The sequence below is a fragment of the Mesoplodon mirus genome (genome assembly GCF_964341445.2).
Source record: "Mesoplodon mirus genome assembly, chromosome: 5".
NCBI classification, from domain to species: Eukaryota; Metazoa; Chordata; class Mammalia; order Artiodactyla; family Ziphiidae; genus Mesoplodon; species Mesoplodon mirus.
Window position 1 is genome coordinate 155,618,989 of NC_138980.1, and position 26,093 is coordinate 155,645,081.

At 43.8% G+C, this 26,093-nt stretch overlaps 1 protein-coding gene across 3 annotated transcripts in view; it reads left to right on the forward strand.

Moving 5' to 3' along the window:
* PRLR (prolactin receptor) overlaps positions 1 to 26,093 on the forward strand; it is a 182,266-nt gene that overhangs the window by 139,105 nt on the left and 17,068 nt on the right. For all 3 annotated transcript variants that reach the window (XM_082623538.1, XM_082623537.1, XM_082623539.1), the window contains 3 exons: positions 17,722 to 17,834; positions 20,719 to 20,851; positions 22,260 to 22,429. In XM_082623538.1, coding sequence (XP_082479664.1) covers positions 17,765 to 17,834; positions 20,719 to 20,851; positions 22,260 to 22,429 — 373 coding nt within the window. In that variant the 5' untranslated portion in view covers positions 17,722 to 17,764. The remainder of the gene's footprint in view (positions 1 to 17,721; positions 17,835 to 20,718; positions 20,852 to 22,259; positions 22,430 to 26,093) is intronic.

Genomic DNA, 26,093 nt, shown 5'->3' on the forward strand with positions numbered 1-26,093 from the left:
CATATGGAGATACATATATTAGAATTGAGGTCAAACACATCCACTTTCTGTACCCAGTTATCTTCTTTCTTTCACATGTTTCCATATCATTAAAAGTTTTATCACATTATTTTTAAAATTAAACAATATTTTGCTGAATATCTATACCATGATCTAGTTAAATAAGCCTTTATGATTTGATATTTAGATTTTTTCCCAATATTCTTTTTTTATAAATAGCACAGGGGGGATGTTTTGTGTGTGTACAAAATTGTTTTTGCACATTTCTTTTCCTTTGGATAAATTTCTAGAAGTGTATTTTCCAATTCAAAGTGTATCTACAACAGTATGGAGGTTCCTTAAAAAAGTAAAAATAGAACTGCCATACGACCCAGCAATCCCACTACTGAGCATATACCCTGAGAAAAGCATAATTCAAAAAGAGTCATGTACCACAATATTCATTGCAGCCCTATCTACAATAGCCAGGACATGGAAGCAATCTATGTGTCCATCGACAGATGAATGGATAAAGAAGATGTGGCACATATGTACAATGGAATATTACCCAGCAATAAAAAGAAACGAAATTGAGTTATTTGTAGTGAGGTGGGTGGACCTAGAGTCTGTCATACAGAGTGAAGTAAGTCAGAAAGAGAAAAACAAATACCATATGCTAACACATATATATGGAATCTAAAAACAACAACAACAACAAATGGTTCTGGAGAACCTAGGGGCAGGACAGGAATAAAGACGCAGATGTAGAGAATGGACTTGAGGACACAGGGAGGGGGAAGGGTAAGCTGGGACGAAGAGAGTGGCATGGGCATATATACACTACCCAATGTAAAATAGATAGCTAGTGGGAAGCAGCTGCATAGCACAGGGAGATCAGCTCGGTGCTTTGTGCCCATCTAGAGGGGTGGGATAGGGAGGGTGGGAGGGAGACACAAGAGGGAGGAGATATGGGGATGTATGTATATGTATAGCTGACTCACTTTGTTATAAAGCAGAAACTAACACACCATTGTAAAGCAATTATACTCCAATAAAGATGTTAAAAATAAAGAGAAAAAATAAAAATAAAAATGACAGGCAACTATGTATACTGTTCTAAAAAAAAAAAAAGTGTATCTACATTCTTAAGGCTTTTAACATGTATTACCAGAAAGATTTCACCAATATACACTCAGAAGGCAAGGTGCCAGCCCCACCTCTACTGTTGAACAGCCACAAGCATTTGCAAACTCAGTGATACCATCCAGAAATCTCACGGTGTTGGGAAAAGAATAAAATACACATTTTATAAGAAAATACTTTGAAAATTGGAAATCCTATCAAAACACACATCGCCATTATTATCAATTTTTAAACCACCCAATATAGACAAGGCATTACCCTCGCAACCACATACGCCAATGATTTAGAGCCCATTAGAGAATAAAATCCTTACCAACTTCCCTCTAAATGCAACTGACACCCAATACATTTATTTATTCAAAACCATTTATTGAGATTTATATTAAGGATGAGGAACATAGAAGAAAAAATAATAAAATAATAAACACAGTTCTTGACATCCATGAGCTACCAGCCTGGGAGGGTTCAGGAAGAAAGATAAATCAGGTTTCATTATCAGTTCTATGATAGGGTCAGGTCCTGGGTGCTCTGTGGACAGGGCATCCCCCGCTTTAGGGAGACCCAAGGAAGTCCCTGCCTGAAGGAAGGAAAGCTGAAATTGAGGCGAAGGAGGCAGCTGGGCTTTTGAGTGGGCAGCCACGTGTCAATCTTTATTGCTTCTGAAACAGCATGGAGAGATCACATTTTCCGTGCAGCCCTGTGCCTGCATAGAAAGGGAGCCGTTTCTGTGGGGCAAAGACTATAACAAGGCACCTGGTGGGAGGACTTGCCCCATGGGACATACTTTGAGGAACGCTCATGGTTATTTCTCTAGATATCAGCCTGGTATTTTAGTCTGTAAGACACAGAAGCTGAGGGAGAGCAGGATGGCTTGGGACCGCCAAGGGGATTTAGAGCAGAGTGAAAGGAAGATAAAGGGGCAAGACAAGGCAACTGACAAGGAGAAGAACCTGGAGGGGAAGACGGAGATGCCTGATAAGGAATTTGGCCAAGGGTCTGCGTGATATGTGGTACCTGTCCACCCACAAAATCCTTGTTCCTGTTAATCCATGAAGTGACATGGGGCTAAATGTGACCTCCAGAGGGGTAAAGAGCGAGAACGAAGACAACCCGTTGGAGGCTGCGACCCTTGGTTCACTCATCCCTCGTTCAGTAAGCAAGTAAGTGCTTCTGAGGACTTTCCTAAGCAGGAAACCGCTCTTCTGAACTGCACAGGTTATTAAAGGGAACATTATCTGCTGCTCTTCCCAGACTGACTCACTGGCCACACTTTAGCTCTGTGTGCCTGGCACATGCACAGAGCCTGAAAGAAAAGGCAGGGATTATAATGGGTCTTTTTTATTTTTTTAAACATCTTTGTTGGAGTATAATTGCTTTACAACTTGTGTTAGTTTCTGCTGTATAACAAAGTGAATCAGCTATATGTATACATATATCCCAATATCTCTTCCCCCTGCGTCTCCCTCCCTCCCACCCTCCCTATCCCACCCCTCTAGGTGGTCACAAAGCACCGAGCTGATCTCCCTGTGCTATGCGGCTGTTTCCCACTAGCTATCTATTTTATATTTGGTAGTGTATATATGTCCATGCCACTCTCTCACTTCATCCCAGCTTACCCTTCCCCCCTCCCTGTGTCCTCAAGTCCATTCTCTAACGTCTGCGTCTTTATTCCTGTCCTGCCCCTAGGTTCATCAGAACCATTTTTTTTTAGATTCCATATATATATTCCATATATATTTATATTTATATTCCATATATATGTGTTAGCATACAGTATTTGTTTTTCTCTTTCTGACTTACTTCACTCTGTATGACAGACTCTAGGTCCATCCACCTCACTACAAATAGCTCAATTTCGTTTCCTTTTATGGCTGAGTAATATTCCATTGTATACATGTGCCACATCTTCTTTATCCATTCATCTGTCGATGGACACTTAGGTTGCTTCCATGTCCAGCACAGTAAATAGAGCTGCAATGAACATTGTGGTACATGATTCTTTTTGAATTATGGTTTTCTCAGGGTATATGCCCAGTAGTGGTATTGCTGGGTCATATGGTAGTTCTATTTTTAGTTTCTTAAGCAATCAAGGACATTCAGAAAGGCATTCCAGACATCCAGGTGCAGATCAGTCCATCTGCTGAGGCACTTCCATAAAAGCATCCCAAGCCACTTATATTTTGACTTGTAAATAAGTTGGTAATTGACAGAACTGGAGGTATCAGCAAAGCAGCAAATTTCCCTTCCAAATTATATTGTCCTTGTCATAATATTAACATTAATTTCTGTCTCTGAAGCTGAGTTGAGAAGTATAGTATGGGAAGTCTGCAAGGCCGAGGATGAAAGATCATTGTGGATAATATTACAAGAATGTTTACACAGATAGGGAGAAATTGACTAAGCTTTTAGATACGGACTTCGTAATCCTTTTTCCTCCTTGGTACTCTCAGAGAGGGTTGTCTGGAAGACACACCATCAACTACACGTTGTACAAAGAGGTGAAGCTATTATTGTAAAGCAGTGAGTCAACAATGATTTACTGGGTTCCGCCAGGCCAAGATCACGGTAGCCAAATACGCAGATGTTTGCATGGGCCTTTCTATTTCCATGTGCAAATGCACTGACACAGGAAACCTAGCAACCAATTGGGAGTTAGGCCTACTGGTTGTTGATATACACTAATAGGATGGTGGACTTATTAAGAAATCTATAGAGGGATTCTTTTATAATTGACAATAGCACTTACATTTTAAGGTGTTAAGCATATTATATTCTCTTTTTCTAAGTGCTGTTGTCTTACTTTGGGCTACAGAAGTGCATCACTGTTCAAAGCTCACTTATCCAGCAACCACAGCTCAGTTGCCTGTGTCCCCCATCTGTCCTAGAGTTCGAATTGATGAACATGAGCACTTTATTGGAAGAATCCATAAGGTCTCAGAGCATAGCCCTCAGTAATATGGAGGGCCTATTGCTTAATGGGAAGAATGTATTGTAGAGCTCAAGTCAAGTGCTCTTTCAATAGATCTGTGAATCAAAATAATATATTGTGTATGGCTTTATAAAAGTAGTCAGTCAGCCATCAACAAGTGTTGTTGAACACCTGTGGACACATATGAATGTGATAGCGTGTGGGGCTGAAAATGCAGAGGAAGCAAGGCACAGATTACTTGGAGACTTTGATGGTGGTATTCAAGAAGGAACAGTGGCAGTGGGCCAGATGTCAGAGGCTTCCTTCTTATTTACAGCTCTTCTACTTGGTTAAATATGGTAGTTACCATCTAAACTAAGCTGCACTGATTGTCTCTGGATTATCCCTGGATTAGTCATCTAGGTAAGGCTAGTCATTATAACACCCAACCTCTCCCTGTCTCAGAAGCTTAACAACCAAAATTTGTTTCTCACCCATGTCCCAGTCCAGTGGGCATCAGAAGAGGATGCAGGACCCTTCCATCTATGGGCTGTACTAAGCCCATACGACTGAAGTCTCCCATTTCATCATCCTCTGGGCAGTGATGGATGAGAGAGAGAGAGAGAGAGAGAATGTGTGAATATCTTATAGACCAGGACTAGATGAAAAGTACATCATTTCTGCCCACTTTCAGAGGCCACAACTCCTTCACCTGCCTCTGTCTAACTACAGGGGAGCCAATGAAGCAAACTTTAACTCTCTGTCCAGAAGGAAAAGGAGAACCAAATTCTGATGGACACTAGAAGCTTTTGCTACTCCTGTGGTCTCCCAGAGTTCTAACCGAGATGTAGAAAAAAGCAGGAATTAGAGAGGAAAAATGCTTTCCACACATTCTTGAAAATTTCTTCTTAGCTATTGCAACTTTCTCAGATGTGCACACAGCCCACTCTCAGTGCTCTAAAGATTCTCCCATCAGGCACTTGGCCAAAGCACTTCATCTCTCCAGGCCTTAGTTGTCCAACCTGTAAAAGGGAGAGGTTGGATCAGAATCCTTTCATGTCTTTTGGCTCCTTTCATATCCAAAATGCCATGATTCTGGAACTCCTGCTGTTCGTTTCCTCTTGAGACAAATAACCAAGGAGCCAGAGAGGTAATGCCAGTTGGTCAACAATTTATTGTTTTTAATTTTATTTTTAACTTCCCTTCTCACTTCCCAAGCCCACATTTCTAGAAATGGAAATATACATAGTAGACAAGGTTGTTACCAATATAAGAGTGATTATTATCTAAGTTGTTTTGTGTTTGGATGAACAGCACATTCACAGACACATATATAACACACACAGAGATCCCTCTGTGAGAAAATAATCTCGTTTGAACAGTCTTGCAAGACATATGTTCTCCTCCTACTGCTCTTGCCCTGGATTAGTCAGTTCTGCAGTGGTAACAAATGGTGCTCTCTCAGTGGCTGACAACACATTTCCTTTTTGCTCACTTTACGTAAGACTGTGGCTCAGCAGCAGGTTGGCCGTGGCTCTGCTGGGATTGGCTGGACTCAGCTGAGTTTATCTGGGCTCCACCTGTTTTCTCATTCTGGAACCCAGATGGAGGGAGTAGGTACCATGTGGCACATCCGGAGGACATATGGAGAACGAGAGCAGAAAGGCCTCAGCCAATAAATACAATACCATGCAATTGTATTTAAGGCTCTGTTTGGATACAGCAAAAACAATCACAACCACTCACATTCCATTGACTAGAGTTTTTCATGTGGCCAAGTCCAAATTCATTGAGATGAGATGTTTACTCCACCCACAGGGTGCGTGTGAAGCCTTAAAGAAAAACGCACAGTGTAAGAGTTGTGAGTTTAAGTTTTATTCAAGGACCTTACTGAGGACTATATCCTGGGAGACAGCCCCTCAGTAGCTCGGAGGGAACCTTTCTGAAGAGGTAAAGGAGGAGAGAGTTTATGTATGATTTTTGGCTAGGAAATACATGCAATTCAGTATACATCTTGTAAAAGATTAATGCTGAAATGCACACACTACTATATATAAAATAGATAACCAACAACAAAGACCTACTCTATAGCACAGGCAACTATACTTATATCTTATAATAACATATAATGGAAAAGAATCTAAGATAGATAGATAGATAGCTTTAACTGAATCACATTTCTGTACACCTGAAAGTAACACAACATTGTAAATCAACCAACTATATTTCAATAAAAATTGAAAAAAAAAAGATTACTGCTGGTCACAAGAATGGATATCTCAAGTTAATGCTTTTTTTGCTCTTCTACGTGTGGGAAAAAAAAAAAGTTACCTTATTACTCAGACCTGGCCAGGCCCGCCCTCCCCTGGCATAATTCAAGCTGATCTTCTGGTTGAGTCCCATCCTCTTCCTCTGTCACGTGGTTGCTGCCACTTCCAATTTCACCAATGAATTTCCTCCAAGGTGGAAGAGGACATATCCAGGATCTCTTTAAATGGCTGAGGGATTTTTCTGGGAATGTGCAGGAGACATATGGTAGCAATTGTTCACCTGCTCTGGGCTGGAGGGTGGGAGGAAGGGGGCTGATCTGGGCTGTTGTTATTAGTCTGTGTGCCTACACATGCACGTTAGACGAGGCTGAGCATATTTGGACAGGGAGGTGAGCCAGATGTGAAAACAGACAGCTAATAGAATTACTGAGCAAAATGAGTAAATGAGAAGGTGTGAAACCTTCGGAAGTGTGCAGAGATTAAACCTGGTTGATATCAAGAATGCAAAGGGGGACTTCCGGGGACTTCCCTGGTGGCGCAGTGGTTAAGAATCCACCTGCCAATGCAGGGGACACAGGTTCGAGCCCTGGTCCGGGAAGATCCCACATGTCACGGAGCAACTAAGCCCATGCGCCACAACTACTGAGCCTGTGCCCTACAGCCCACGAGCCACAACTACTGAGCCCGTGAGCCATAACTACTGAAGCCTGTGTGCCTACAGCCCATGCTCCGCAACAAGAGAAGCCACCGCAATGAGAAGCCCGTGCACTGCAACGAAGAGGAGACCCCGCTCACTGCAACTTGAGAAAGCCTGTGCACAGCAACGAAGACCCAACACAGCCAAAAATAAATAAATAAATAAATTTATTAAAAACAGAAGAATGCAGAGGGGCACTTTACTGCTCTCTAGGAATGAGACGGACCAGGATGAGGAGGGGCCAGGACCTTGAAATCTATCATTCCTCCCAAGAAAAGCAGGAGAGTCGACAATGAGAGGGACAGCACAAGATGGAAGGGGTCAGGCGACAAGCTGAGCTGCACGGAGTCAGCATCTGGGAATTCTGCCAGGCATTCAGAAAGACAGTCCAGCCATGCACCGTGGATGCTGGGGCCAACAGAATACGGGGATGCAGGCCGGCCCTAGGAGTCAGCCACTGATCTGGGCACTGGGCAGAGATCCAGGGCCTGAAGGGCCTGTTATGGAAGAAGTGGGGTCTTAACAGTTGACCACGCAGGATTCCAGCACCAGGAACAGAACAGGACCTGATGCAAGCCTTCCCTGGGCTTCTCTCACCGCATGGACATTGTGCCCAGAGCCTGCAGGTGGAGCTCAAGTGGCCCCAGCTATGGAAAGCTGTGGCAGGCAGGTCAGGGCACTCTCCGGGCTGGGTGAAACACTGAAAATGTTCTATCACAGAAGCGCCAGGCTACTGTGAGAGGCGCACTTACAAGGGTCAAGGTGAGCCGAGTTTTTAGCTTACGGTTACGGGGGGTTCGTTTGTTTGATTTGGGCACTGTGTATGTACCATATCTAGAAAGCTAACGTGTTAAGCAATTGTAGGTCCCGCTAAGCTCCGATGCAGTTGTCAACAGGAAGGAACAAAATAATAACCTTGCAGCCTCAACAAGCAGAGGCGGCAATGTGGGGAGTCTGACCAGGACCCCGAGGAAGGCCGGGTTAAGTCAGCACACAGAGGGAGGCAGATGAGAGGAAAGGGAGGAGGGAAGGGATCCTGGGTTCACGAGGTCTCCCCCAGTCAGAAAGGACTCCCTGCAAACCTGCATTATGCTGGCCTGAAAGTTTCAACTACCCCCAAGTCCTCCTCTTACATGGGGGGACGCCGAGCCCAGAGAGATGGAGTGAGGGGTATGCTGGTCAAAGTTTAACAACTGCTCTTTCAGGAGAAAAAGAAAGAAGAAAGAAACATTCTGATTTATAGCATTTGCCAATTCCCACCGTAGAAGTACTCCCACTCCGGCTGATTTCAAGCTACCAACAGGAAGCCCGCTGGCTTACAACATTCCTTGAAAATGTAACAATTGCTCCCTGGTGTAGACCTACACCCCCAGGGAGAGTGCCCTTGACCTCGTAGCCCTCCTCACAAGAAACCCTCAGCTCAGGTCAGTCCTTTTAGGAAAATGCCCTTTCCAGGCCCAGAGGATGGAGGAGGATCCAATCCTACCTCCTAACCAGTAGCTGCCTTGCCTAGCTAGTCCTTTATGCTCTAATCAGGGCTCCATAAGAATCACCTAAGTGCTTGTTAAAAACGCCCCTTCCAGTACCAGCTTGCAATCAGTAAATAAATAAGCCCTGGAGATCTCATGCAGAGCATAGTGATTATAGACAACAATGTATTATAAACTTCAAAGTTTCTAAGGGACTAGATCTTAATTGTTCCCATCACAGAAATGATTGTTATGTGACTTGATAGAGGTTTTAGCTAATGCTGCACAATTATATTCCAATAACATTTTTTAATTTAAAAAATGCACACAATTCAACCCATGACAGATAAAAGTAAAATATAAAGTTTTGGGCTCCTCTGGTGGTGCGGTGGTTGAGAGTCTGCCTGCCGATGCAGGCGACACGGGTTTGTGCCCCGGTCCGGGAAGATCCCACATGCCGCAGAGTGGCTGGGCCCGTGAGCCATGGCTGCTGAGCCTGCGCGTCCGGAGCCTGTGCTCCGCAACAGGAGAGGCCACAACAGTGAGAGGCCCGCGTACCGCAAAAAAAAAAAATGCCCCTTCCTAGATCCCACCCTCCAAAAATTTTGACCCGTTGTGTCTGGGATGGGTGGGCAGTGGTGCCCAGAACAGACTCTAGAAGCAGTGCCCCAGGAACATCCACTGCTATTGAAGGACCATACCTAGATCCCCACAGCACCCTGTATCAGAGCCAACTTTGGGAAGGGAGAGTGTGCTGAGAGAGCCCTTTATCTGAAAGAGGGATGCCTTAGAAGGCTCAGAACCCATGGTCCCAAGGTCCTCTGACCTGTCCACCAAGCCATGGCCGGGCTGGGTTCTGTGCGTTGGAGCTTCTTGAAGGCAGGGGCCACTACTCCTTTGTAGCCATCAGAAGTGCAAAGCATGGTGGTTAACAACCCAGATCATGGAGCCCAGCTGCAGAGTTCCTCTCCCTCCATACACTGCTCACTAGCTGTGTGACCTCGGACAACTCATGGAGCCTCTCTGGGCTCCAGTGTCCTCATCTGTAAAATGGACATATTCATAGAACTTACATCTCAGTGCCTGGCATGTAGTGTGTGCTGCACGAGGGTTTGCTGATTTTATCACCACGCAGTTCTGAGCACACTGGAGGCTTTTAAGATAAGCTTGTTGGTTTAAGCCACTTACCCCCTTGGGCTTCCATTTCCTCATCTTTGACATGGGAGCCGTGACATAGTAGTAGGAACAATAATAGCTTTCCTGCCTCTGCACAGGATTATTGTAAGAATAAAATATGACCATGATGTGAAAGTGCTTTAAACACTACAGATCACCATGTAAATGTTTTGTCATTTTGTCTTTGATTTGTTGTTGATTTGAGGCAGGACTCCCAGTCTAAAGACTGGATTCCCATTTCTGCTGTGCTGGCTGAGCTGTGTGACGGTGGGCAAAGCCAGTTACCTCTCTGAGCCGCGGTTTCCTCTCCCATCGAGGGAAGCCTCCTAGCAGAGACATTATATGTGTTAGGTGGCATCAGTGGTTCCCAGCCCTGACTTTACACTGAAATCATCTGGAGGGCTTTGTTAAAATGTCCATGTGCCAGTGGACCCACTTCTGAATCAATCGGAACCTCTTGCAAGATATAGGAGTTTGTCCTTTTAAGAAGTTCCCTATGTGGTTCTAATGCGAATCCTGGACTGAAAACCACTGGAGTCTGGAACAGCTTTGTAAACTGCAAAACCTAATGTACAATTTGTGGATTTTGTGTGTGTGTGTGTGACTTTTTTTCTTTTTTTTTTTTTGTGGTACGCGGGCCTCTCACTGTTGTGGCCTCTCCCGTTGCGGAGCACAGGCTCTGGACACGCAGGACCAGTGGCCATGGCTCACGGGCCCAGACGCTCCACGGCATGTGAGATCTTCCCGGACCGGGGTGTGAACCCGTGTCCCCTGCATCGGCAGGCGGACTCTCAACCACTGCGCCACCAGGGAAGCCCTGTGGATTTTTTTTTAATTGTTGTTAATGAATGGTCTTATGAGGAACTAGTTCCTCTGAAAATCAGGCCAAAGGGCAATTTCCACCATCTGTCTGAAGTGTGCACTGACTGGGGAAAATTGAAACTAACCCAGTTCCTATTCTTGCCTTCAAGCCCAGGAGGCTGAGTGAAAATAAGCCTCTCTGAGAGCAAAGATGCTGCTGGGATGTTGCGGTCAGTGAGAGGAGTTGGTGTAATTGGATTTGGAAGCGATGCCTCCAGCCGTGGGGAAGCATTCAGTGTTCTCTTTTATTAAAGTGACTCCCGTGCAAAGGCACATACATCACCGTGAGCGATTTACCCCGATTAGGTTAGGGGCCAGGAGAGCTTTCTATGTAAGTCCCCAGGTGCAGTACTAACCCTGATTCGGCTCCAGTTTGGACAAATCCGATCTCTGCTAATTGCCTACCTCTTACATCACACAGCTGTGGTCATGCACAGCATACTCCCTCTGCTTGGGTGCATTTTCACAGACAGAGAGTCTTCAAGAAGTTCGAGAAGTTCTGGGATTCACACGAGAGGAGGGAGGGGGTGTCTGGAATCAGAGGTGGACATTTTCTAGCTGTCTCTCTACTATTTCTGGTAACATCCACACAGCCATGATGTTCTGACTAAACTGCTGGGTTCGACTGGGATGGTCATTTTATATAGAAGTGATTCCCTTATGGAAAGTGCCAGATGTTTCCCACCAAAGGATTATCTCAGGACAGGGAATGAGAAGGCAACCTGTTTGAGAAGCAATAAAATGTAAACTTGATCATTGCAGTGATAAAAAAAGAAAAGAAAAGAAAAATAATAATGGATGATATATGAGCAAACGTCCTGCTGTGAAATTTCACAAACAAATGTGTACCTATGATTTCTGGGCTATGGACAGATAAACACTTCAGTGCTGTGGGCACATGTTTGCCTGCAACCCAGGAAGAGCTAGGACCTTCATCTCCCCACCCTCAGGCCAGGGTTCTCCTAGCACTGTATCTACAACATTCAATGTCTGCATTCAGGAGTGGCTGCCATGTTATCCTGAAAACCTCTTCAGATTCCCCTGTCAAAGACAGAACGCTAAGCTGGCTCCAAGTCCAGTGTTTGACAATAGTAGCACAGGACCAGTTCTTCTGCTTGCAGATTTGCATCCCCCATCTTAGATTCTTGTTCTGCTTTTTCATCTTTAAGGCTTCAGTGATTCACTTATTCTCTCTACAGTCATTGACCATTGACTTTGGGCAGAGCTTGTAAAACAGCCTTAATCTTGAACCTGGGGTGAAATAGCTAATCCTTCCTGCTGCTCTCCCCACCCTTAGCAGATTATGTCCTCTGCTTTCCAAACTAAATATTAGCATTCTATATTGGAAAGACATGCCAGATTCCTGGAAATCAAAAGGTACCTGTGGGGTTCTGGCCCTGTTTTTTTAGCCTCAGGCCATCTAAGAGGTGGAGCAACAGGTAAGGAGACCCGGCGGGCAGAGGACGCCAACCCAGCAGACCCCAAAGGGAGCAGCTAACACAATTCCCAACATTTCAAACAACAGGTGAATGTATTTCAAATTTGTTTGCAAGAAATGAGATTGTTTGCCTTTTTAGGACCAGACAGGCATTTGGAACTTAATTTGCATTTATAGTCAGGAGGTATGGCAGGTGGTGTCCTAACCATTGATGGTAGAGAACTGAAAGTTGGGGAGGAGTGCAAAGTGGGTGTGAGGTGTGCAGGGCTCCCCTGCCATCGGAGTCTTGATCGATCTTAGCAAAATCCAAAGTTTAAAAAACTGGAACCCTCAAATGTCCATCAAGAGTAGAATGAGGAAATAAATTATGGTCTTTCATTCAATGTAATATGAATGAAGATGAATGAGATGAAGTGAAAATGAATATTGTATGAGTCCATGTAACAACAAGATTGAATCATACAACAATGTGAAATGAAAGAAGCCAGACACACACACTCAAAAAATGCATATTGAATGATTCTATTTCTATAAAGTCCAAGAGTAAGCAAAATTAATCTGCAGTGTTGAAAGTCAGAAGAGTTGTTCCTCTTGGGAAGGGGTGGGTAGAGATTGGGGGGAGGCACCAGGGAGATTTCTGGGATGATGGTAACATAGACATATTCACTTTGTGATAGTTCATTGAGCAGAATACTTATGATTTGTGCATTTCACATGTGTGACATTCTTTAAAGAAATTCAAATCTTGGATGGGGCCCTGCTTATCCATGGGAATTGGGCTTGCAAGAGCTAGGTAGGTCCTCAGAATCCCTGCCCAGCATGCTAGGTTCATTTCTAGAGTTAGGGAAACTGAGTCAAAATCTGAGTAGAGCATTGGGGCAACAGTAGCAGATGAGGAAAGACAAGGTGAGAATTGCATTCACTTCAAGACCACCTGACACCAGGTCTTGGGAGCAAGTCCCACAAAATGGTAGGGCTGAGATTTCTGGCGTTTGGGATTGGTTCAGGGCCTGGGTGGGCCAGCATATGCAGATAAAGTCTACCAGGGGGTAAAGGGTGAAAGCTCAGGTCTGTAATTTTTTTTTAGCATCTTTATTGGCGTATAATTGCTTTACAATGGTGTGTTAGTTTCTGCTGTATAACAAAGTGAATCAGCTATACGTATACATATATCCCCATATCTCCTCCTTGCGTCTCCCTCCCGCCCTCCCTATCCCACCCCTCTAGGTGGTCACAAAGCACCGAGCTGATCTCCCTGTGCTATGCGGCTGCTTCCCACTAGCTATCCACTTCACATTTGGTAGTGTATACATGTCCATGCCACTCTCTCACTTCGTCCCAGCTTACCCTTCCCCCTCCCCGTGTCCTCAAGTCCATTCTCTACGTCTGCATCTCCACCCCTGTCCTGCTCCTGCTTTCTCAACTCTTGGCCTGTGTAGATGAGACTTGGCTTAATGGAAAAGAGTGATGAAGGGAAGCGTTTGGACAGAGAATCTGAACAGGATGAGCATTAATGCAGAGCAAGATGAGGAAGAAGAGTGTTTGTGGGGTCATACCAGAGTGGGACATAGCACCGTGAGAAGGCATATTTGAATAAGATTACAGAAGAGCATAAAGATGGGAGAGTCTCTGAGGATTCAGAAGCGAGGAAGCCAAGACAGTTTGTCATGGGCAAGGCGTGGAGGCTGCTGACTTGCTACAGACCTGCTTTTCAGTTTTAATTTTTGCATTTTTAAACCACAGTCATGCCAGGGGAGCTACTGAGGAGTGAAACCAAGATAACTGTCCTCTGGTGGGAGTATAGGGCTAACTTTTTCCTAGTTGGACTCCAAATATTTGGAGCCATTTACCACTATAACCATCACTAAAAGCAGTCTGTGGACACTCTTTGGATGTTCCAGCCCCACTTAGAGTGAATAATCTTGACCAAGATCCTGCTGCAATGGGGGAGTTGACTCAGAGAGACAAAAACAAAATTTTTTTAAATTATTTACACTTTTTTTATTGAAGTATAGTTAGTTTACAATGTTGTGTTAGTTTCTGGTATACAGCAAACAGCAAAGTGAGTCAGACTTCGGATCTGGATATAATATCTGACCCAAATATTCAAATATTATTTTTTGGATTATTTTCCATTATAGGTTATTACAAGGTATTGAATATAGTTCCCTGTGCTATACAGTAGGATCTTGTTGTTTATGTACAGTGGTATCTGTTAATCCCAACCTCCTAATTTATCCCTCCCCCCGACTTTCCTCTTTGGTAACCATAAGTTTGTTTTCCATGTCTGTGAGCCTGTTTCTGTTTTATAAATAAGTTAATTTGTATCAACTTTTTTAGATTCCACATGTAAGTTATATCATATTATATTTGTCTTTGTCTGACTTATTTTACTTAGTATGATCATCTCTAGGTAATTCACATTGCTGCAAATGGCATTATTTCACTCTTTTTTATGGCTGAGTAATATTCCATTGTATATATACACCACATCTTCTTTATCCATTCATCTGTTGATGGACATTTAGATTGCTTCTATGTCTTGGCTATTGTAAATCGTGCTGCTGTGAACATTGGGGTGCATGTATCTTTTCGAATTAGAATTTTTTTCCTTTCCAGATATATGCCCAAAGGTGGGATTGCTGGATCATACTGTTACTCTATTTTTAGTTTGAGACAAAAACCAAATTTATCCCCAGCCTCATGTCCACCAGCCATAAAAATGATCAGTGGACAGCAGGACGTATGCCTAGTGTGGGGAGAGACCACAATAGATGCTCAGGTTGACAGTCAGCATAGCAAAGTGGGCAGCTGGGGTTATCTTTCTCTCTGAAGGTTTACTTACCCCACTGTGTTTACTCTGCTGGAGAGTCAGTTTCAGGATGAGTTGGGAATCATTACTCATTGAAACACAGTAATGAGACCACTATGAGTGTGTCCAATTTCCTGACATGGGGGTTTTGAGGCATCAGAAACTACCCATGGCTAGTCAACAGATTCCAGGATACCTTAGGAAATCCCAGAGGAGCTTATTTCTTTTTAGTTTATAAAATGCTTCCTGAAATCATTTTTATTGGAAAACTTTATTTAAGAGAGTTTCTTTGAGCCTGGACCAGCATACCAGGAAGCATAAGTGATGAAAGTATCTGCTCCTGCCTGCTCCACCCTGCTCCCCATCCAGGCATTTCTTTTTCAAAACACGTGGAGCCCTGATTTAGAAGAGCTGTTTAGTTGGCACATGACCTCGCCCAAAAGGTGTGATTTATAGCAGTTGATCTCAAGTATTTTGATGCAAAAAGAGAAGGGAAGTTTCAATAAAAGGATATTATAGAACTTCTTCAGCCAGTAGGTAGAATTCCCATCCCCAAGCCAGGCTGAGATAGATCTTTAGGACAAAAAAACTCTTTCAGGTCTAGATGGATCCAGTGAAGCTGGATTAGGGAGAACAACAGTGTTTGAGATCCTCAGGCACAAGTATGGCGGTTGAGCTCACTGAGTCCTGGCTCTCTTGACTCCACACCCGCTCCAGGCTGGGGTGCTGTTCATCTTGACTCAGTCACTGTGGTCTCCACCGTCTCCCCCATAGAATGGGGAATAATTGCATGTTCATCACACACTATCCACAAATGAGTATGATTCATCAGACGCTCTCAGATTTGCCAGATTCCTCTCTCCCAATGGCACGTGACTGACAGTTTACTACACCTTTCTACACTTTCATTTCCTCTTCTGTTAAAAGGGATGGTAATGGAGAAAGACAAATATCAGATGATATCACTTACATGTGGAATCCTTAAAAATGATACAAATGAACTTATTTACAAAAAGGAAACAGACTCACAGACTTAGAAAACAAACTTATGGTTACCAAAGGGGAAAGGTTGGGGAGAGGGGTAAATTAGGAGGCTGGGATAAACATATACACACTACTATGTATAAAATTGATAATCAACAAGAACCTACTGTATAGCACAGGGAACTCTGTCCAATATGCTGTAATAACCTATACGGGAAAAGAATCTGAGAAAGAATGGATATATGTATATGTATAACTGAACCACTTTGTTGTACACCTGAAACAGCATTGTAAATGAACCTACTCCCATACAAAATAAAAATTAAATTTTAAAAAGGGGAGATTGTAATAGCCCATGCTACACACAGGGGTATTGTAAGGGCTCAGTGCAATTTGGATGATTAAGACACTCAGTGCAGGGACTTCCCTGGCAGTCCAGTGGTTAAGACTCTGCCCTTCCAATGCAGGTGGTGCAGGTTCGATCCCTGGTCAGGGAACTAAGATCCCACGTGCTGCGCAGCACAGCCGAAAAAAAAAATTTTAAAGACACTCAGCACAGTGCCTGGCCCATGATAAATGTTCCATACATAGGAGGAATAACTTGAAACCCATTATGAGCCTTTAGCATCTTGATTTAATTAGATGACCCTGAGGGGTTAGATAAAGCAGGTGGCTTAGAACGTGTAACCTGGGAGGATATTCAGAAAGAATCCTGAAAAAGCAACTAGAAGGTCCCCAAAGAACAGGATACTGGCTACTTCACAGGAGTTGTTACTGAGCCAGGAGCCCCAGTTATGAGAGAGTCACTTGATGGCGCCTGTGTACACCGAAATTCTACTGTCACTAAGATTTCTATTTCCGAGTACAGCGCAGAGGGACCAGTAGCAGGTGGAAGGCTTCGAGAAGTTGTCTGTGAGGTGGTGTGAGGCTGGCAGATGGTGATCCGCCCTCTGACCAGGAGGAATGGACAAAGGCTGGTCTTTTCAGGGCTCATCAAACAGCACTCAGTCATTTCCAACGTCCCTAGATGGGCAGCCTTGCCCCTGGATGCCCTTCCCCTGATTTAAAAAATCCCATAAATGTTAAAGGGAAAATGTAAGCCATGGGTTTCCAAGAATTTACACTTACTTCGTCAAATCTATTGTTTTCCGAGAGTTGTGTGGAGTCCAAAAAGACTAATGAGCCTTTTCCAAATGTCTTTTAAAATCCTTTTTTCTTAGAAGGACATTTAGAGGCTTTAAAAGTTGTTCCAAGGGTAAAAATAATAATATAATAATAAATTTCTCAAAACTCTCAACCCCTGCAGGTTCAAAATTTGCTTAATTCTTCAATCCCAAGGGACTTGAATTATTACTGGGATTTGTCATTTCTTGTTTATGGGGCTTTTCCAAAGGGGAGAGCTCTTTCCCTGCACTCCCAGAATGAGGAGGTTCACTAGAGTTCACTGCATCGTTCACAGCCATGCCCATAGCCCAGAAGGCTTCCAGAGTCTTCTCAACCTGAACCTTCAGGCGAAGCCCCCCTTACTTGGTGGCATCCGTGAGGCCAGGTTGGAGTTAAACTGAATGCACTGACTTTTTCAGCCTGGCTTAATTTTGGCTGGAGGATCAAAGCCCTCCCAGCACAATTCTTTTGTAGGGAATACAATCTATGTCACGTAAAACAGGTGATCTATCGTTAGGTGACTGTGGGGTGCAAAGAGAACAATTTTTCCTTGGGGTGTGTGCAAAGAGCCAGCTGCGGCTGGGCTGCCCTTGAACGCTGTCATCTGATGACCTCTGGTGGTGGCATTTTTCCCAGCATGTGTGCAGCGATGCTTCTGAGCCAAGCCATCCTTGTCACATTTTCCTACATTCCTTTCCTCCTGTTTTGTTCTTCACATTCAGCAAGGAGCAAGAATCAGTTGCAAACACCCAGAGTAAAGTGGTGCCTGTGCCTAACCAGACTGTCCTTTCAAAAAAGTTGCCTGTGCCTCCTCTTTCAGTGAACCTCTGATCCATTTCCTGGGGAAAGAGAAGGGAGCCAACATGAAGGAAAATGTGGCATCCACAGTGGTTTTCATTTTGCTACTGTTTCTCAACACCAACCTTCTGAATGGTAAGTAAGAGGCTGTCCTGTTCTTTCATTCCCTGGGGTGTTTATATGAGCGGAGAGGAGAATCCATCACAGTCCTCTTGCAATGAAGTTACGAGAAATGAAAATGTCCATGCCATTTGCTGCTATTAAATTATTTACAATATTTTGGGGGTTAAGACATGCAAAAATGAATGCAAAAGAATGAATGCAATTAATGCAAAATCCTGTCACTATGCTCTGACTTCCGTCTTTGTTCTGGGAGTGCAGGGAAAGAGCTCTACCAACAAACAGACCAGAGTTTCAGTTCAGGGTCTGTCCCTTACTAGCTGTGCAACCTTGAGCCAATTACCTAACCTCTCTGGATTTATACATTTTCAAAGTGAGAATAGTGATGTTTCTTCCACCTCAGATGAAAAGGTGTGTGAGAAAAATCTTTGAAAACCTGTGAAGAGTTATAAGGGGATTGCTGTTACATGGTGGGAAACAGGTATACAGCCAACTCTGTTATGGGGAAATGAAATTCACAACTAGACTAGAGTGTGTGAGCCTGTGTGTGTACATTTCAGTGTGTCTACCACTGCCTATTTCTGGGTGTGTATACTTTTGTATACCTGTGTATATCTTAACTTCCCTATATGTGCCTGATTGCAAATGCTTCTCTGTGTATACCTGTCTGTGTACACATTTTTAGGTGTATATTTCTGTGTATGTACCTGTGTGTGTACTTGTGTATACTTCTACAAGTATGCAGCTGTGTATATTATTCCTCTGGTATGTGGTTGTCCTTCTGATACGGGCTCTACTTGAGCGTGTGTGTGTGTGTGTGTGTGTGTGTGTACCTGTGTGTGGTACCTCTGTGGTTGTTCCTGTGTTTGTGTGCATTTTACAGAGATAGTGAGACAGTCCATTCACTGTAACCATCTCCTCTAAAGTGGGTGAAAGAAACATTTAACTAATTATAATTTCACAACTTTACCCTCCTCTTTTGAGTTTCCTCCAGGTACTATTAATAACCAGTGAAATGTGAGAGAGAGAAGCTTTCAGAGAAAAAGGACCACAGAGATCAGTATAATCCATAAGGAAATTTTAAGTATTCAGATAATCAACAGTGGCCTTAATTGGCTTCTAAATATGCCCATCATTGAGCCATAAGTTTTGTGCTTTTCTAAAAGTAAACTTTCCTTTCTACCTCACATACTCCTCCCTATAGCCACAACAACAAACAAACAAAAAATCAGTTCACCCTGTGAAATTACCCTGAAGAAATGTTCCCTAGAGGACAGCAACATTACAAACATTGGCAGAGCTGACCCCAGGCTATCTGGCGTGGACCGTTTTCGGGGGGCTGGGAGGTGGCTGGGCTCCAGCTGACACGCAGCCTGGTGACCTTGGCCCCAGCCTGTGCACCGCATCGTCCCATTCCATTCAGTTCTTCTTTACAGCAGTTTTGCCTAGTGCCCTGTCTTCCCACCTGTGTTCTCCTCCAAACTTGCTCTTTCTGACCTGCTAACAGTTCTACCCGGGAGCCAGCATGAGGGGTGAAGGGCAAGTGTGGCAGAAAACAGAGAAGCCCCAGAGGCTGAGGGACCACCACCTGGAAGCTCTTCTCTCTGCTCCTGATTTCCTGAACTAAACACCACCTGGGGTTACGTGGCTCGCTGTGGATGGGCCCCCCAGCCCAGCAGCATCAAGGCCACTGTTTCCCTCTTTGGACCTGACAGATAAGGAGAAGAAGAGGGGACCAGCTCACCAAGAGCTCTGGGGACTAGGGAACTCAAAAGCTTCATCCACTTGGCATCGAGTTTTCCACATCAGCTCTTTCAGCCCTGCTAGCTTCCAGCTGGGACTAAGTACAGCTCCTAGATAATGGTGGTAGCTAGTAACCACAAGAGCGGCCACCTGTAGGAGCTCTCATGCCTCCTACCCATGAAGACCCAGGGGGAGAGGGGGAAATATAAGGGAAAAGGGACCAAAAACCCAAATTAGGAAATGGAGGCAGGGAGGATGGGGAGCCAGGCTGTGATGCTGAATCGGAGGTCAAAGCTGAATGGAGGGCTTCCCTGGTGGCGCAGTGGTTGGGAGTCCGCCTGCCGATGCAGGGGACGCGGGTTTGTGCCCCGGGAGGATCCCACGTGCCGCGGAGCGGCTGGGCCCGTGAGCCATGGCCAATGAGCCTGCGCGTCCGGAGCCTGTGCTCCACAACGGGAGAGGCCACAGCAGTGAGAGGCCCGCGTACCGCAAAAAAAAAAAAAAGAAAAGAAAAAGCTGAATGGAATCAAGGAAGAGTGAAGGGGAAAAGGAAGGGACAGAGAAGATGGGGAGGAAGCAGCTCAAGGGGGAGCCTCGGTGATACAGTGAAAGAACAAGAGAAGAGAGCTGGGCTCGTTGTGTGGGAATGGCAGAAAGTTGGTGGTTAGTGAGCCAGAGGGGAGAGGTCCAGAGAGCACTGGATCAGCAAATGACCACAGGATGCTTGTGCCTGGGGGAGAATTCTTTTTATGGGGCTGTGGGTGTGTATCCGCCCCATAGACTCCATGGGAGTATAGAAGGGCCACATCCTCCTTCTCAGTTCATATGTATCCCTAGCACTCTTGATGCTCACCGTTGTTGAAACTACATCCAATGGTGGAGTATCTCCATCTCACAGTACGCGCGCGCACACACACACACACACACCCCACCGCGAAGCTCCCTCTCTGAGTCCTGCCAACTTCAGTGCAGCCCACAGAGGAGTGCTGCTGGATGTTGACACCTTGGCCCTTCTGAGGGCCTCCACCCCTAGGCCTACTCCCGCCAAGACCTCATCACTGGCCTGGCCCCATCAATCTGCTTCTGTCACCAGCAGAATGGTCAAAGAGTTGAACAGACCTTAATATTGACGCCAGTGGCTTCTGGCTTTTTCTAGGACAGTCACCTCCTGGAAAACCTGAGATCTTTAAATGTCGTTCTCCCGAAAAGGAAACATTCACCTGCTGGTGGAAGCCTGGGGCAGATGGAGGATTACCTACCAATTACACGCTGACTTACCACAAGGAAGGGTAAACGTTCTCTTCTCTCCTAGCAAAGCGCACCTGGGTGTCCTCACTCTCCGGGCCACAGGAACACTGACTCTGGGTTAATTGCCACGCTTCCCCGAATGGACACTGATAAGGCTCCTGCTACTGGAGGAAGGGAATCAAACATACGCGTCCACATCTTCCTCTTAATGTCCCTGCCGAGCTCCCTCATGCTCATAAGCTCAGCCACCACCTTGGCGACACAATCCGGCAATGCCCTCATTGCCTGTCGTAAGTTTAGGTTGTAGCCCAAGGTCACGTATAAGTGTTTCCTAAGTGCTAGTTAATTTTATATGCTTATCTATCAATCTTGTGCCATTTATCATTTTTTGTAATCATTATTTTTGTAACCTAAGAGTATTATCGCGTAATCTTTGACAACCGTGGTACATTAGCTTTTCGAACTTGTTTCTTGTGCAAGAAAATAACAAGCCCTACAAGAAAAGGAAGATGAGGTGTTTTCCTTAGGAAATCCATGGACCCATGATCTCCCAGAAGGCATATTGGGAGCTAAAATTGCAGTGCAGAGTAAACAGGGTGATCTCTAGACAAGGAGTTTGTCACCGTTACAATGAGACCCTCCTGGAAATCCAGGGACGGCTGTATCCTTCCCCAGTGAAGAAAATATTTACTAGTAGAAACAGCTGGCTCACTTCCCAGTGACAGCACTTAGTGGTACACAAAGCTGCCATCCCTTCTGGGACCCAAAGGGGTGTCAGGCAAACAGATCCCAGGAACTCAAAGTGGCAAGCAAAGTGGAATAAGCCTGCACACCTCTGTGGTGAGTCTTGCGTGGAGGCCCCCAAGTCTAAATGTGAGCAGCCTAAGGAGCCTCTTGGGCCTGAAATATCTCCTTTCAGAGTCACTTTTCTCTGTGGCTGACTTAGTGTAATTGGAAATATACTGCAGTTTGTATCCCCTTTCATCTTTTTTTAAAGAAATGTAATTCAAAACATATGTGCAATAAATGCTGCCTTGTGCATTCCCCGCCACCCCGTGTGTATGTGCAGGGGAAAGTCCCAGTGCCCTGAGATGACCCAGTGGTGGTTCCCTGAGGAAAGCGGTGCATTGGCCACAGAAAACTCAAGTGTTTATTGGCAGGGGGCATATATCACAAAGTCCACAGCAACCTGTAGACAGGAAGGGTTGGTGAGAAACAGAGTCACTGGGGCTCTGATGTGACCCTGCCACCCCTTCTCCAGCACTCTCTTCCCTTTGTCACCCCCAGCTGCCATGGGCAGGGCAGAAGAACTTGGGGAGCCCTTCTTGAGCTCTGGTTTTTGCATCTGGAATGCCTGTTCCCCCAAATCCAGTGGTATTGATCTATTAAGAAAACACTAGACTCTTTTTACCACTGTCTTACTGACTCCTAATATATTACTTGTTGCAGAGAGACATTCACCCATGAATGTCCAGACTACAAAACCAGTGGTCCCAACTCCTGCTACTTTAACAAGAAGCACACCTCCATATGGACGATATACATCATCACAGTAAACGCCACGAACCAGATGGGAAGCAGTTCCTCAGATCCACGTTACGTGGACGTGACTTACATAGGTAAGGGGAAGCGTGATTGGTGAGGAATTTGTTACTCCAATATGAATCTACCAATAGTCAAACTCAGTTTGAGTCTTCTGGACTTATGGATAGATTCCCATAAAGAAAGATGAGAAAATTCACACCATCCTTGCCAACTGAGTGTTTTAAACCAGTTTTTTGGATTTAATTAATTTTTAATGGAGTATAGTTGATTTACAATGTTGTGTTAGTTTCTGCTGTACAGTAAAGTGACTCAGTTATACATATACATATATCCACTCTTTTTTAGATTCTTTTCCCATATAGGTCAGTACAGGGTATTGAGTAGAGTTCCCTGTGCTATACAGTAGGTCCTTATTAGTTACCTGTTTTATATATAGTAGTGTGTATATGTCAATCCCAATCTCCCAATCTATCCCTCCCCCTCCTTCCCCCTTGGTAACTATAAGTTTGTTGTCTACCTCTGTGACTCTACTTCTGTTTTGTAAATAAGTTCATTTGTACCCTTTTTTTAGATTCCACAATAAGTGATATCATATACTACTTGTCTTTCTCTGTCTGACTTGCTTCACTCAGTATGATAATCACTAGGTCCATCCATATCGCTGTAAATGGCATTATTTCATTCTTTTTTATGGCTGAGTCAACCAATTTTTATTTATGATGGTAAGACAGTAAAATCCTTATGCCTTCCTTTGACCCCTCCTCCCATCCCCTTGCACCCAACAGGAATGTTCTATTTAGCTTCCCTTATCAATCCTTCTCTCCAGCCCTCCCCCTGCGACCAATGTCCCCTTCTCCCTTGGCAAGCTGGGATTTCTTTTCTGAGATTTCTCTCCCTGAAAGACAGAGCTGCTTCGTGGAGTAGCAGCTCTTACAAGAGTCTCATCTGCTTCTCCACCCACAGGAATTGCTCCAAACTGCTTTGCCCCAAATTCAATTCTCAATATACATATGTTTCTTGGCAACTGGAGCTATTCTTTTCAAAATAAAGAATTTGGGAGTAAATCGTGCTGCTGGAACAGAAGGCTGAAGGCCAGGATCACAACCATGATGTTTGGAGAAGTCATTAGCAAGTGAAGCAAAATCGACCTGAGAGCTGCTTCTTGCTTTGTGTGATCAACATTGAGCTGCAGCGCAATGAGACATAACTGCAGTGATCTGTATGGTTTAGCAGGGACAACAAAGGGGATCTTAGGACAAGAGATGGCTTAGGACAAGAGATGGCTTGGCCTTAGCTAACCTAAGGAGTAGCTAATTAGGTTCAAGGTCACCCAAGTCTTCCTGACTTACCTAACACCAACCAACAAGGAAAACCAAGCTAGGACTCTCAAGTATCGGGCTGTATATCATCCCATTGGCGTGTTATCAGTGATTGATCCTTAAAAACTAGAAAAGCTTCCAACAGCAACTGGTACCCATTTGAATTCTGTCTCTCCCCAGCAAATTATTGCAATGAGCATGGGGATGGAAACAGAATTTGATCTTAGCTTAAGAAAATCAAAAAGTAACCCCACTGACAAGTAGGAATAAAATAAATTCCATTCATATAAATTTACTTGAGATATGAAGTCTTTAAAATGCTAAACACCAAATAATTCCATTTTCATAGTTTCTTTCTTAAATTTCCTTGTCCTCAAATATTCTGCCCTCAAGTGTTAAAATATTTAATATTTAAAGTCAAAACAGTGAAAGCAAGAGAAGTTCTGAAATGTACAACTGCTGTAATGAAGATTATCCACAAAAACAAAAATGGGATCACTAAAGAAAAGTAGTATGTTTAAAAAGTGAAATTAATGAGTGGATCAAATTCATAGTGACTCTGGAAAACAAATTCTCTGGTGAAAGAATGTGTTGGGCCATACTTTTCAAAATAATGAAAGAAGTGTTCATGGAATTCTCATATAACCCTGCAGCATACAGTGTTTGGTGACAGGCCACAGAAGTTCATTTACAATGCAGTTTTAATCACAGTAAAGTCTACCAGCTTGAATCTCATCCAGTGATAACCTGCAGTACAAGATATTGGCACATAATCTCTCAGAAATAGATTGCATTGTTGTCACTGAGAAATATTTAGCTATGCTGAAGACACTTGAAATGAGATTCTCAGCTGGGTGCCCTTTGCCTCCCATAGGGTACTTGGCAATGGCAGGAAATATTTTTGATGTTTGCAACACAGGGAGAGAGGGCCTCTAATGGGGAGAGGCCAGAGATGCTGCTAACGTCCTACAATGCTCAGGAAGGCCCCTATCACAAAGAATTATCTGGTCCAAAATACACATAATGCTGAGGTTGAGAAACTTTGCTTTCAAGGATTCATCTTGAACATTTTACTTGCACCTTTGTACAAAGATGTTTTGATCAGCATTTCTCAGTCTTGTGTTCAAATTAAAACTTATATTAAATAACTGATGTTTATTTAGTAAGTCCATATAAAACAATCTTTCTTAGGTATTTACTTAGTAACATACAACCATTAGGATTAGTGGCAAATTTTCTAAAGCTGTGTTTTTAGGCAACTGTAGGGTATAATGCCAAGTCAATTAGAGTTACACTCACTTTTCTCTCACCTGTAGTGGAGACTGATTTGAGGAGGTAAGAATTGAATGGAGAAAATGTGACTGGCCAGCAGGACTGAGACTAGGGTAAGGCAAGCCAGCACCCTAGGGCCCTCACTCTTTTTTTAAATTTATTTTATTCAAGTATAGTTGATTTACAATGTTGTGTTAATTTCTGCTGCACAGCAAAATGATTCAGTTATACATATATATATGTTCTTTTTTATATTCTTTTCCATTATGGCTTATCACAGTATACCGAGTATAGTTCCCTGTGCTATACAGTAGGACCTTGTTGTTCACCCATTCGATATATGAGTTTGCATCTCCTAATCCCAAACTCCCACTCCATCCCTCCGCCACCCCCCTTCCTCCTTGGCAACCACAAGTCTGTTCTCTATGTCTATGAGTCTTTTTCATAGATAAGTTCATTTGTATCATATTTTAGATTCCACATACAAGTAATATCATATGGTATTTGTCTTTCTCTTTCTGACTTACTTCACTTAGTATGATAATCTCTAGGTCCATCCATGTTGCTACAAATGGCATTATTTCATTATTTTTTATGGCTGAGTAGTATTCCATTGTGTGTGTGTATGTGTGTGTGTGTGTGTGTGTCTCACATCTTCTTTATCCATTCATCTGTTGATGGACACTTAGGTTGTTTCCATGTCTTGGCTATTGTGAATAGTGCTGCTATGAACATAGAGGTGCATTTATCTTTTTGAATTATAGTTTTTTCTGGATATATGCCCAGGAGTGGGATTGCTGGACCATATGGCAACCCTATTTTTAGATTTTTGAGGAACCTCCATTCAGTTTTCCATGGTGGCTGCACCAATTTACATTCCTACCAACTGTATAGGAGAGTTCCCTTTTCTCCACACCCTCTCCAGTGTTTGTTATTTGTAGATTTTTTAATGATGGCCATTCTGACCCATGTGAGGTGATACCTCATTGTAATTTTGATTTGCATTTCTCTAATAATTTGTGATGTTGAGCATTTTTTTCATGTGCCTGTTGGCCATCTGTATTTCTTCTTTGGAGAAATGTCTGTTTAGGTCTTTTGCCCATTTTTCAATTGGTTTGTGTTGTTGTTTTTTGGGGTTTTTTTTTGA